The following is a 14,667-nucleotide window of genomic DNA, read 5'->3' as shown; positions in this document are numbered from 1 at the left end:
GATTCATCTCACGAACCTATGCTCTTAGCTAACAATATAGATGACCTTCAGCTTCTTATCAAGACCTGCAAAGATTGCTTCTTATCAAGACCTGGAAAGACTGGATGTTCTGCTGCCCTGTGCTTCATGGAGAGTTGGCTTTGTGGACGTGTCCCTGACAGTGCTGTTAAGCTATCCGGTTTTCATCTTTATCGGAACTAACACGTAAATCGAAAGCCGGTGGAATACGCTTTTATATCAATGAGAAATGGTGCACAGACGTTACACAGCTGAGCACACACTGTAGCCTGCTTTTAGAGTCGTTCTTGAACTGTAAGCAGTCTTACACACAGTGTGAATTTGCCTCTTTCATTCTCGTAGGTGTTTATATTCGACCTCAAGCTAGCATGAACGCAGCACTGCGAGACTGGAACTTTGCTGTGGCCAACACAACCTGATATGGAACACTCTTAAGACTGTAGAGATGATTGTGGACTTCAGGAGGCATTCTTCACCACAGCTGCCCCTGACGCTGTCTAACGGACTTGTGTCAACCGTCAAGACCTTCAAGTTCACTATCATCAACATCAACTCTATCCACAAAAAAGCCCAGCAAAGGATGTACTTCTTGCAGCTTCTGAGGAAGCACAGCCTGTCACAAGAGTGCTGAGACAGTTCTACACAGCGGTCATCCAATCAGTACAGTGTATCTCCATCACAGTGTGGCTTGGGGCTGCCACAGAAGAGGACAAACTCCGACTGCAACGGACAATCAAAACTGCTGAACGGATTGTCGGCACAACTCTGCCCACTATTGAAGACTTGCACGTCACTCGAACAAGGACCAGAGCAGGCAGGATGCGTTCTGACTCTCCACATGCTGGCCACCTGCTCTTCCTGCTCCTTCCATCGGGTAGGCGCTACCGATCAATGGATGAAAAAACTAAAATATTCAAACTGTTTTTTTCCCATCTAGCAATTAAGTCATTCAATTATTGATCAGCGAACTACTATTTTCCTGGAGTGAAGCTAATGACAGCTAAGAACATGGAAGAAAAGGGATCAAAAATGTCCTGATGAATGTAATGTTTTAAAAAGTGCATTTCTCTGACATGAAAGGCCTTTGATGAAGGAGTAATTAAGCATGCTTCTTAATACCTTTAGGTGAGCTCAAGATATGTACAGTTGTTTTTTTTCCACATTGTTCCTATATGGTGTTGATGAACGATAACTTGAAGTATTGAAACAGTCAACCTGAGCGGTAAAATATACAGAGACAGCATTTTTTTGGACATGAAAAGAAGCATATTTTTGTCAGTTCATGCAAAAGAATGCATATTTTGACTTGATTTCCATGATACATCTGAAAATGTTGAATGAGTACAATTTTGTTTTTCATGCGCATAATTTATTATATTTTCTTTTTCTTAAAAAGAACAGTTCGTCAAATCCTGGTCCTGTCAATCAATTCTCCCTTACAAGGATTACTCAAATTTTTATGAGTGACAACTCAACTTTCGTTGTTGCATCGGCCTCATTATTGTTACTCATCTCTGTGTCTCCTCATGAACCTAGAATCTTTTGGTTGTTTAATACCTGTAATTCTCTTTTATAAATTCTAAAAGATGGTTACACTGGATTCCCGAAATTATACCGAACGTAAACATCCTGTATGTTGGTTTGTGTGGCACGATGCAGATGCTATTTTGGACACTCGACTGTCATCGAATCATCCTGGCTCTGTTAGAACCTTACGCACATTGGAAAAGTACAATACTTTTGGCAAAATTAATAAGATTCAATATTTTCAGTCTTGACCCTTTTATCCCAAGATCTCTGCCATTCACCCTCGCATGCTGTTAATTAACTTCTGGTCCACAACTTGACTGGTGGCAGCCCATCCCTGAATAATCAATGCTTGGGTTTGTCAGAATTTGTATAGATACTTCTGTTCTGTGTGTAGCCTCCACTACTCTTTCCTAATAACTTCATTGTGTGGCTCAACTTTATTCCTCTATAGTTCCCACAGTTCTGCAAATCGCCTTTGTTGTTAAAAATGGGAACTAGCACACTTTTCCTCCATTCTTAAAAGGTATAATCCAGAGCAGTGTTTTTCAACCTTTTTTGAGCCACGGCACATTTTTTACATTGGAAAAATTTTGTGGCACACCACTAACCAAAAATGTTACAAAATGACACTCTGTATAGTATATTTAATGACAATATAATTTCTCAATTTATTTACACTCAGTCAGTGTGAAACCTGGGCCTGTTTAGATGAACACAAAGCCGATATCCTGGCAGGAATAGAAGAAAGACACACACGAAGCTCATCTTCAACAGCTCTCAGTCTCTCTCTGTTTTTAGTTTTTATAGCAGTTAGGCTTGAAAAGCTCAGCTCACACAGATATGTTGTGGAAAATGGGAGCAATTTCAGAACAGCTTTGTTGGCCAGAATGGGGCACTCCTTGGCAGCAGTCAACCAAAAACTGTCCAAAGGAAGATCAGCAAATCTTAGTTTTAAACCACGATCCTGTTTCAGTTCAGTGAGTTCCTCCTGCTCTTGTAAAGTCATATCCTTTCCAACAACTGATGCCGAGCTGTATGGGTCCTGAACCCAGTCAAAGCATTCAGTGGAGGCTGAAGAGAAATAAAATGACAACTTCTTATCAAGACTTTTCAAATGTTTACCTATTACCTCAGACAGTGCAGCAGTGTTGCTTTGCTGTTTGTCTGTGAGTGGGAACATCTCCAGGTTGGCACATTGCACATGTTGTTGCCAGAGGTGCACCTTTAAACGGAATCCATTTATTTTATCTGTGCTTGTAAGCAGGTTTTCATTTCCGCCCTGCATCCTTGTGTTCAGTTCATTAAGATGATGAAATATATCAGCCAGGTATGCCAGGACTTTAGCTATGTCTTTAACCGCATCAGGGCCGAGCATCTCATTGACAATGGCTTTCCAGGCAGGTAGTATTAATGTCTCTGCCACAGTGTGCGGCTTTTTTGATTTAGCAACAAGTTCGGCGACTAGGTAACTTGTTTTGAGCCCTTTCTCATTTACCTTTGTGGTTTTTCTAACAAACGTTGCCTGTTTCTCTGCGTTTACACGCAGGCGAACAAAATAGTCTAACGGCTTGTTTTGAAGCGACGGGTGTGTCATTTGGAGATGGCGTTTAAGCTTGCTTGGCACCATGGCGCTGTTGGATAGCTTCTCGCCACACACCAGGCATAACGGAATAGGTGTCGTCTCATCCCCGGTGAAAGTCAATCCAAATGAAAGATAGCTTTCACTATATTGCCTTGAGCTCACCGTCTTTGCTTTCATTTTCCCATCACTCATACTAGGGCCTTCATCCGGGTCAGAATCTTGTCCAGGGCCCAGTTCGGAGTTTGCAGTTGTCCTTTTTAAAAACTTCTCCATGACTGTCACCACAGCCTCTCAGGTGCATCACTAATTCTCTTGGAGGAACGAGGCAATCAGCTACGTGTTGCCCCACGGACAAATATTACATTACTCTGCCAGCCTTTACAGCACGGACACTGAACAATGACATAATATTTGCAGAAAATTATTAATAAATGTTAATTTTAAAAAAAAAAAAGTGATATTGGATAATTTCTCACGGCACACCTGACGATCACTGTTGTAGAGGTCTGTGCCACATGGCACTGCTGGGCGAAATCTGCAGTCACTCCAACACAACTGTAGATCAACTCTGTCTAGATCAACTCTGTCAACTGGGGACATAGTCCGTATAGTTGAGTAGAGTTCTGGGAACGTGTACATGATTTAGAGACGGCCACTAGGTACGCATGGATTCTTTGACAGTCTGACGATGTGTGCGTCCCACACACAGAAGATCTAATTAATATGCTGCATTCAAGATAGTGAGAGAACAACTCATTCATGTAATGTGTGGTATTTTGGTTAGATGGTGTCTTGAAATAATTCATTGTAAAGGTTGCCGTTTTTATTAAGTAAAAGGAGGGGTGTGGAACATGAAAAAAAGTGCCCAATTGCAGAGGAATTAGATATACACTTTTTGACATGTCAGTACCACGTACACATTTGGATCTGACGTGAAAACAAACAAGTATTGTGTAAAAAATACATTGCTGGCCCCGAGTCACTGCACACTTTATCTGGGGAACACAAGAGGTTAAAATCGCTGAATCGATTGGAAGTGCATCTTATTTACTACTTTACTTTCAGTACACACATCCCTAAATACAAAAACACCTACCTTCTTAATCTAACTTCTTTTTGTTGTGGAGCCGCGATAAATAGGCCAACACCATCAGCATTTTCTTGATTTGAAAATTGAACAACCGTAAGCATTTTCTCGGTTTGAAAATTGAACATTCAATTACACATTTTAACTGAATTATGCCCAGCAAGCAGAACTGAATAAGATTTCTGTCCAAATACGACCCGACAAATAATCCACGGTCCTTCAGGTCAGTAAAGAGAGATTCAACTGATTCTCCTCCGTGGAAGCACCACCAACTCCTGATTGTACTGTACTGACTAACTGTGCCTGTGCCTTTGATGTAAACACCACCAGTGCTGCTGTGAATGTTGCAACGGCGAAATCGCTAAAGTCTCACTAACATTCTATGTACCCCGGTCGCTTCTTCCAATCCTTGCTTGGGCTACCACCTAATCTGTGGACTGCCTCCATGTCGTAGCTTCTAATGATTTTTGTGTCACTGGTGGTTGTGAACGCTTACATCCAGATGATTTTCTGATTTTTGTGTACATATACCCGTACCTAGAGAGCCAGCTGTTTGTAAACGTTGTTGGATAAAATGAACTCCATAATCCAAAAGGGTGTGTTCTTTGGGCCATACCAGAATTTCTCGTCTGTCAGACACAACATAATGGTGATGACTTGCAAGTAAAGCAATAATAGGCGGAAGGTAAAGTCCCAGATGAAAATAGAACCGAACTAATGCTTGAACTGTCATTGTCGCACAGAAATGCAAACCAAATCATATAAGGCTCTTTTATACATGCATAAATAGAATGGACTTTATTGAGAAGGTTTCTCGTTGTAATGAGAAGGGTTCTCGTTATAAAGAGGAAGTCCCCCGTCCCCATGTCCCTTTAGAGCCTCCATAAAATACTTATGGCTGTGAGATATTTCAGTTTTTCTTTTTAAATCGACAATTTTGAATCAACAATTGAACAATCACGTTTTTTTCAGCTAGTCATCTGACAAATGTGTCAATTTCTCATCAAGGTGAGCTAACACAGAATTGCACAATCTTGGTGAAGCATTATCACTCAAATCATCAAACTTGACATCGCTAACAACATCATTAACATTGTCATTGAAGCTTGCATCATCATCAACTGTACAATCAGTAACTGGGAAATACAACTGACTTGTTTGGTTTCAACCCAATCATGATACTTCTTAATCATGTTCACGACATGACATAACCTTTTGTGGTTACGACGGTCAGGAATTAGGACAATGTAGTCTGGGTCCCTAACCTTTTTGTTCATTAGATATGGACCCTGATATCTAGCTCTGAGTGGTTGGCCAGGAATGGGAAGTAAGAAACTTTTTCACCAAGAATGAAACTTCTTGCTTTTGACTACTTGTCATAAATTTGTTTCATTTTGGCTTGAGAAGTTTTTAGGGTATGTCGGACCATCTCACAAGCTTTCGAAAGCCTGTTTCGAAAGGTAGAAACATAGTCCAAAAGGTTTATCTCAGGATTGCGACTGAGCCGTTGCTCTTTCAGATTTTTTAGTGGCCCACGTACATTGTGACCAAAAACGAGCTCAAAGGGAGTGAACCCGAAACTTTTCTGAACTGATTCCCTGACAGCAAACAACAACAAATGCACACCCTCATTCCAATCTTTCTCTTTCTCAAAACAATAAGTCTTGATCATATTCTTCAAAGTTTGAAGAAACCTCTGTAATGCTCCTTGTGACTCTGGATGATAAGCACTGGACTTAACCTGTTGTATGCCCAACTGATACATTGCTTGTTGAAACACATTGGACATAATATTTGAGCCCTGAGTAGACTGGACACCTTTTGGCAACCCAACTAAGGTGAGACAATTGATGAAAGACTTAATGATCACAGGAGCAACCCTCCGACGGATATGAATAGCCTCCAGAAATCTGGTATAAGATACTGATTACAGGATCTGGTTTTTGGCATGGACCAACACAATCAAAGATAACGCAACAGAAAAGTTCCTTGAAAGCCGGTATAGGTCTTAAAGTAGCAGGAGGAATTTTCTGATTTGGTTTACCAACAACTTGGCACGCATGACAGGTCTTAGAAAATTTTGCAACATCTTTCCTTAAGCTGGGCCAAAAGAAATGTGCTAAAATTTTCTCACAAGTTTTGTTTACCCCCAGATGATCTGCCAAGGGACTTTCATGTGCCAATGACTGTACATCCTCTCGAAAAACTTTTGGAAACACAATTTGAGGATGTGATTTCCATTCATCCTCCACAGGAATTTCCAGTGACTATACTTCTTCATCAAAACACCCTCCTGAAATGGATCCTCTTCAAAAGAAACAGCATTGAATGCTAACTTCTGCAGCTCAACATCATCACTGTGTGCACTAATAAGTTGCTTTCTTGACAAAATGTGATCATTACTCAACAAAATGTCAGACTTCTCAGGAGGACCTGAAGAGTTCAAAGATAAGTCATCAGCCTCTGAGACTAGAGAATGAGCCATAAAATGTATCTGATAAATCACAAATGGATTCATTTGGCAAAGAAGTCTTGGAAGAAAGGTCTTTTGACATCAAATGAGTCACTGCACAAGATGGAAAAATACCCAGAAAGTCACACTCCAAATTCTCTACTGGGTGACCACTCCGCTCCGAAACAGTGACAATAGGATCAACGCCAACTCAAGCCCCCATAAGGTCGTTGCCGATGAACAAATCAACACCTGGAACTGGAAGAGAGTCAATTCACACCAACCTTGATGGTGTCAGAAACCAGATCTGAAGTCAAATTCACAAAATGCAAAGGAGCCAGAGAACTGCCACTTACACCCTATAGAATAACATATGAGTTACCTGAAGATTCTGCAAAAAAAGGCAAAACATCCTTTAAAATCAGAGATTGAATAGCTCCAATGTCCCTCATAATAGTAACGGAACTTGGGGTCAAATTATCTCCCATAAGTGAAACCGAACCAGTGAATAAAAGGCAAAAACTTCTCTGGAACTTCCGAATCTGAAAGTTTATTGTCAAAAAAAAAAAAAAAAAAAATCTCCTCAGAACCACATGGCAAGGAAGGCTGTGGGGCATTTGGCGATCTAATGGACTGATTTTTGTACTTGAGCTTCTTCCAAGCAGAAATCAAGTGGCCAGGCTTCTTACAATAAGCACAGACAGGACCAGTCACAAGAGTCACTAGAAGACTAGGGTTTGGAAAAAGAATGTGACTGCTTGTCAAAAGAACTTGAAGCTGCCTTATCACCACTTGACCCTGTGTGATAAGCAGTCTCTCCCGACGAAAAGTCCTTTTGGCGAAAAAACTTGGAATTGCCGGGAGACTGAAAAGAACACTTACGAGTCAAAAAATAATTATCTGCCAACACCGCTGCATCATGTAAGGCTTTAACATTCTGTTCATCCAAATAAGTCCTGAGATCACTCCTTAAATTCCTCCTTCAAAACTAACTGCCTCAAACTCTGCCAATCTGAAACCCCCTTTGAACTACACCACCTATCAAACAAAGTTTCCTCTTCCCTAGCAAACTCTACAAAGCTCTCATTGTCCCTTTTTTGAGTACTTATAAATTTCTCACGGTACGCTTTGGGCACTAACTCATAAGCTTCCAGTAGGGTCTTTTTGACAAAATCATAATCAGAACTTTGCTCGACAGAAAGGGCCGAATATACATCCTGAGCTTTTCCCATGACTCTTTAGGCCACTTGAGGTTTTCAGGAACTTTCTCAAAGCAGAGGAAGTACTTAACTTCTCTCATTGAAAGGAGGGACCATTTTGGCATACCGTGTAATATCAACGGATGAAGAAATGATTGAATCAGAGGACCTTTCAAGTTTCTCAAGTTCAATTTATTTGTCAAATTCCAATTTTCCAAATTCTATATCTTTCCTTCGTCTCTCTCTTTCAATCTGAAGTTGTAATTCCAGTTTCTTTAATTCCAAAACGTCTGAAGGACCCTCTTTTACCACAGCCAAAGCGTCAGTAACAAAAATTTCCTCAACAATGTAATGATTCAGAACAATTTTCAAAAATTAGAATTTTCTCAAAGCAGGTTTGGCATAAAGTAGGAAATGACAAAAGATCAGACTTGCATAAATCACAGACTGATTCATGGGTAGGGGACCTAATAAAATTCCAAGTTAATGACTATTTGCTAAAAAAAAAGAAAAAAAAAATCTTGTCTTTGTAGTGTAGTCAATTAAATATAAGTTGAACATGATTTGCAAATCAGTGTATTCTGATCGTAACAAAGAAAGGAGGAGTCACAATGGAATATTAACCCTCGTTTTTCCACAGACTTCAAAGGATGTAAGCCAGAGTATTGTGATATTGCTCGTTCTAAAGCAATTGTGTACCGATATTCATCATAAGATAAATGTCGCGAGTTAAATGCAAATTTTTTTTTTAGCTCGTCAGTGTTTTTCATTCATTGTGTTTTACTTTTGAAAGACCAATATTTGTGAATAAAGAAAAGAAAGAAACAGCTATTTGATCATTCACTAGGTGCAATTCAGTGAATTTAAACATATCGGGAAACCCCTAATACTAAACTTGGTCAAATGACTGGCTTTAGGACCAAAACTACTCAACATAACACAAACTCATAACTTGTCGTGGCCTACTCAAAGTCTGGACTTAAATCACAATGATATGCTACTGTATTTGACAATGGTGTGCAGTTAATACTTAAAACCCCTCAAATATGGGTGAGTTAAAAAAATTCAGCAAAAACAAAACAAAAAAAAGCCAAAAATCCTTCCCAGCCATGCAGAAGACTGACCACCAATTCTAGCAAACACTTTATTTCAGTTGTTGCAATCAATGTAAAGTTCAAAGGGTAATTACTAGATTGAGTGTTTTCTTATCAACCTGTAATAATGTCAGAAATTGATTATTTTTCATATTCAATATTAAAAATGGCTTGATGATCTATCTGAATATAAAAATGCCCCTTCTCTCCTCGCCACACACACACACACACACACACACCACACACACACACACACACACACACACACACACACACACACACACACAAACAATATACAAATGGACAAAGAGACTTGGTTGTACCGATAAATGGAAGCTTTGTCCACGTCCATTGGCGTCTGTACATCTGTGAGTGTTGGGCTGGGTGCCTCTGCTAACATCCCCTCAAACTTCTCTTCTGAATCACTCTCTACCTTGGCTACACCTTGCATCTGCTAAAAATAGAGCACAACCATTTACAAAACTGAAAAAAAGACAGCAACTGAGTGGTACAGAGACTGGCAGAAGAGGTGGAAAAAAGGTTGAGATAAGAGGATCATGAACACATCATGTGAAGAACCAAGGGTAACCAGAGAGCAAAGTCACAAACAGAGCCTTACCTAACTTTGGAATTTATGAAAATTCAATATGACACAATGTGGATTCTTCTTGAAAAAAGAAAAAAAAAAAAACATTTGTTTTCCAATACTGGACAATCAACAGGTCAGCTTTTATTCTGTTATTTAAATCTATATTTTATGTACAACCTAGGCTCGATTTAAATTGTAAGTAATGTGCCCCATTTGTATTTACAGTATGTTGATTTCAAGTGGCACATCCACTGTCACAGTTTAAATTCACTCACATGAAAAAACCCAATGTATAGATGCACAAAAATGCCTTCAATTAATACAAATATTGAAATCCCCCAAAATGTAGATCTGTTTTTCTTCCCCCCTTTCTAAATACATGTACAACAAAATGTAAATGTTTGAAGATAAATGCTAAAAACTTACAAAGATTGAGAACAATGTAGGAATAAATTGTTGAGTTAGGGCTGTTAAGTCTCGTATCTGGCCTGTCACACATTTCAGGCCAAGAAGGGAAGGGAGGGGGGAAATATCCTGGGGGACCAGTGCATGTTGCACAGCTGTAGTAGCGAATGGCGCACCGTTGAGTGGCCAAAGAAGCACATTGTGAAGCTGAATTTCAAAGGAGGGATAATTTTCCTGGCAGTGCTGCTAAAAGGAATTACGCTAGCTCAGTCTGCTTCTTTGCAGTCCGTGAGATGGTATGCGATGGAAAATTTCTGGCAATTTACAGCCATTTGAGCACTTATTTAATTGACTGGGGAATGTGAGATTTTGAGCCTCAAGCCACACGCCCAGAATGTCTGCAGTATGAAAAAAATTCTCAATTATTGACCTGTTTGAAGCCTAACTTTTTTTTTTTTTTTTTTTTTTAAATTCATTGGTTCATTCAATGTTTGGCTTGCTAACGACTATACTGCGTCAAAATTTATGGAAGTTTTTGCTTGTTTTTTGGAGGGGATTTGACTTTAAATGTTACATACGTTGATGTTGATTTAAAATGACAATCTGGGAAGTCTTTGTAAAACTTTCTTTACAAAACTTTATTTTATCAAACACAGGTATCATGAGACCTGCAAAAGTACTGTGTTGATGTCATGTCACTTGCTAAAATAAATCACTACCTTTCGTTCCGGGGCGCAGATTGCCTCAACAATCGTGTGTGTGTGTGTGCGTGTGGCTGTCCGCCTGTTGCTTCTACTTTGGTTGGGTTTTTTTTTCTGTTTTTAACCCTTGGCACTGCAGATTACGTCTCGTGATCTATGATCTATGATCACCAATTTTTATTGAATCTTTGACAGAATGTCAGAGATTTGCGTCTTTTCAAACATGACAGAAAACGTTGGCCCTGCTTCTTGCAGTCATCTGACTCACCTTTTCCAGGGTTCCAGCTTTACTTCCATAGCAGGTCTGTCCTTCCAGTCAGCTGCTGAGGGTGAAATGGAGGTTGAAACGCTCTTCGTTCATCTTGTCCTGTCCTTCCCAGACAGGGAGGAACCACTACCGCCCCATATTACACTCATATCTAATGATTCATTAGATGAGTCTTTATCATTGTATCAAATGATTTTATTGCTCATCACCCCCTTCGAGGTCAGGCACATATCTATATCAAAGGGTTCCTAGGAATGGGTGCCAGACGGGGTTTCTCCACATTGGTACTGTCTCCCAGTCAGTGTACCCTGCCTAACCCCCTAGATTTCAAATGTACCATACACTCTCTTCCCCACCTGCCCCTTTTTAATGCACCACTTATACCCATCTCTGAGGGATTGTGGGTCGTGGTTGGGATGATTTAGCCTATTAGGCAGGAGTGGCTGGCATAACCCCCTCGGGGGGCCCTGATACATGGGATAGGCCCTGTGATGCCAGTTGGGGACCTGGCAGTCATAGTAAGAGGGGGTGGCTTTTCACTTAGCTATGGCATATGGCGGTGCTCCTGAGAAACCCCTCCCGGACTGGATAACTGCTCTCATGGCCCGTGGAGGAGGTTATCTTGTCGGGTGCCCTATATACCCTCCTTTGACCATAAAAAGGACATTCTCCCATCCTTGGAATTGGCCGCATCGTTGACCGCCGGGGGTCCCTTGACGTAGAATGTGTTCTGTCCACTGGGTTACTCTCGGGTGGAACTCTGGGCCCGATTCTGCCCTCAATTGATTGGGTCCATTTGCGATAACACATACAAAAAATGCTTTTGTATCCCCCACCTAATCTCATACAGAGTTCTATAATTCACTTTGTCAATTCGACCACACTTCAGTTGTGCACCCAGATTCAGAACTCTTGCCCTGCATGCTGCTTCTCCTTTCCTTGTCCTGTCCTTCCTAGACAGTATGGAGAGCTATAGCCTCATGCAACATCCAAATTTAATTATTCACACAGTACAGTACTCTACTCTACTTACGTACATCTCTAGTAACGAAATATTTTGTTACGAAACACCTACTTGAAAAAATATTGTCTCTAATTATGAAGGAAATTCACACTGGCTAGAAGGGATCTCAATCTTTACTCGTGATGCACTTCCTGTATGTTGGTTTGCCTGGCGCGACAAAGCTGTTCTCCCATTTAATGGGCTATCGCCGTAACATCTTCCTAGCATCACATTGGTTAGGTGGGCCATGATGCTGAATCACGCTAGCAGTGTCACACGCTAACGCACATTATAAATTTAAATTTTTTTTATTTAAGTTCATTAATCTTTCTTCACCATGGAGCCCAAGAAACTGAAATTAAGTTGTGTGCGTGTATGGTCGTACGTTTGTTTTCTCCCGGCTGTCAAAGTTTGCCTCCTGTGTCCCTCATGATGCCTTTTGTTCGTCACTCACCCTTCTCTGAGCATAAAAAACGGCAAAGATTAAATTAACATTTCTGTTTTATTATTCTTTACATTATGTACTTTGAATGCTTATTTTTGGCAATGTGTGTGTGTCTGGGAAAGGGGGGGTAGGGTGGCTTGGAAAGGATTAGGTTATTTAACATGTAAAATGCACTTCTTGTGAAAAATTCACATTACAAAATAACTTCATAAGGGTTAAATAGAGGTACCACTGTATTTGTCTTTTTCAAAACAAATACAGTATTCTGGTGTTACGTTCCTTCCCCCCACCGCAAATCCCGAAAATCTGGAAATTGTTGTTGCAGTTTTAAAACACCTATAACCCATGAAAAGTGAAAAACCGCAAAGTTGCGGCTGATGTATGTTTGTGGGTACCAGAATGTTTAAAATATGTCAACATTATTTGTACTTTGCATCTTCTTCTTTTCCTTTCGGCTTGTCCCGATTAGGGGTCGCTCCAGCATGTCATCTTTCCCACCTAAGTCTATCTTGTGGATCTTCCTCTCTAACACACAGTCTTCATGTCCTCCCTCACAACATCCATCAACCTTTTCTTTGGTCTTCCTCTTGCTCTTTTGCCTGGCAGCTCCATCCTCAACACCCTTCTACCAATATACTCACACACTCGACTCTGGACATGTCCAAACCATTGAAGTCTGCCCTCTCATACCATGTCTCCAAAACATCCAACTTTGGCTGTCCCTCTAATGAGCTCATTTCTATTTCTATCCAACCTGCTCACTCCGAGCGAGAACCTCAACATCTTCATTTCTGCTACCTCAAGTTCTCCTTCCTGTTATTTCTTCTGTGCCACCGTCTCTAATCCGTACATCATGGTACGCTCCCTGGAGATTCACTCGTCCCCCACTGCCCCTCTCATTCATGCACATATACTGTTTTACTTCGGCTAATCTTCATTCCTCTCCTTTCCAGTGTGTGCCTCCATCTTTCCTTCGCCTTTTCCCTTCTTTCACTGCACATCACAATATCATCTGCAAACATCATGGTCCAAGGGGATTTCAGCCTAACCTCATCTGTCAGCCTATCCATTACTACCGCAAAAAGGAAGGGGCTCAGAGCGGAACCCTGATGCAGTCCCACCTCCACCCTAAATTCTTCAGACACACCTATGGCACATCTCACCACTGTTCTGTCGCCCTCGTACATGTCCTGTACTATTTTAACATCTCTGCCACACCAGACTTACGCATGCAGTACCACAGTTCCTCTCTTGGTACTCTGTCGTAGGCTTTCTCTAGATCCACAAAGACACAATGTAGCACCTTCTGACCTTCTCTGTACTTTTCCACGAGCATCCTCAAGGCAAGTAATGCATCTGTGGTACTCTTTCTAGGCATGAAACCATACTGTTGCTCGCAGATACTTACTTCTGTCCTGAGTCTAGCCTCCACTACTCTTTCCCATAACTTCATTGTGTGGCTCATCATCATTATTCCTCAATAGTTTCCACAGTTCTGAACATCTTTGCTCTTAAAAATGGGAACTAGTACACTTTTCCTCCATTCTTCAGGGATCTTCTCTCCCACTTGTATTATATTAAACAAGTTGGTCAAAAACTCCACAGCTACCTCTCCAAATTGCTTCCATAACTTCACCTTTAATTCCTGCACAATTCTCATCTCTATCCCTCTGTCTGGCCACAGTACTATATGTATTTTGCATATTTGAGACAAAAAGAGGTATTTAGCTGGATCTTTAATTATAGAACCTTATAATTATAATATATACAGTAGAGTATTATAAACAAATATAAATTATAAAAGACTTATTGTATTATATTACAGTACATACTTACCATTGATCACAGACTTCAGCTGGAGCCGCTCTCGATGTTTGTGTGTGTGTGGCTACCAGAATATTTAAAATATGTCAATACAGCATTTATAATTTGCATACTTGAGACAAAAATTACAACAGTATTGGAAGTGTCTAGTTTAATCTGTATTTACATAATGTACAGTACACCCTTGTACACACATTCAGGTTAATTAGTCAAGTTAGTCCTTTGCTGGACGTGCTGACGGTGCAACAGAGGGTTTAATTTAGAGAAGAACATCATGATGAGGAGTTCTGTTTTTCCTTCTGCTCCAAAATTCCCCTGTACAAAGAAAACCCCGTCAACACGATTGCTGAACTCAACACCTCGTACCACGTTGTCGTCAATTTCTTGTGCAAATTGTTGCATTGCCCTTGCCATGTTGGACAATTGCCCCATTTTCTCCAGGGTAAGGACATGCTTTTCAGTTTCCTCCA

General features: G+C 40.5%; 1 protein-coding gene across 12 annotated transcripts in view; it reads right to left on the bottom strand.

Annotated features, from left to right (window-relative positions):
• The window catches only part of LOC133512717 (homeobox protein PKNOX1-like), a 112,381-nt gene that overhangs the window by 62,814 nt on the left and 34,900 nt on the right, over positions 1-14,667 (bottom strand). For 6 of the 12 annotated variants that reach the window (XM_061842641.1, XM_061842632.1, XM_061842634.1 and 3 more), the window contains one exon: positions 9,286-9,416. In XM_061842641.1, coding sequence (XP_061698625.1) covers positions 9,286-9,416 — 131 coding nt within the window. Of the gene's footprint in view, positions 1-9,285; positions 9,417-10,925; positions 10,981-12,313; positions 12,368-14,667 lie in introns of those variants that run through there. The other 6 variants (XM_061842633.1, XM_061842638.1, XM_061842640.1 and 3 more) reach the window with 3 other exon arrangements.

This window comes from Syngnathoides biaculeatus, chromosome 14 (genome assembly GCF_019802595.1).
Source record: "Syngnathoides biaculeatus isolate LvHL_M chromosome 14, ASM1980259v1, whole genome shotgun sequence".
Taxonomy (NCBI): Eukaryota; Metazoa; Chordata; class Actinopteri; order Syngnathiformes; family Syngnathidae; genus Syngnathoides; species Syngnathoides biaculeatus.
The sequence above is the reverse complement of the archived record's forward strand: the minus strand, read 5'-3'. Positions and strand labels throughout refer to the sequence as shown.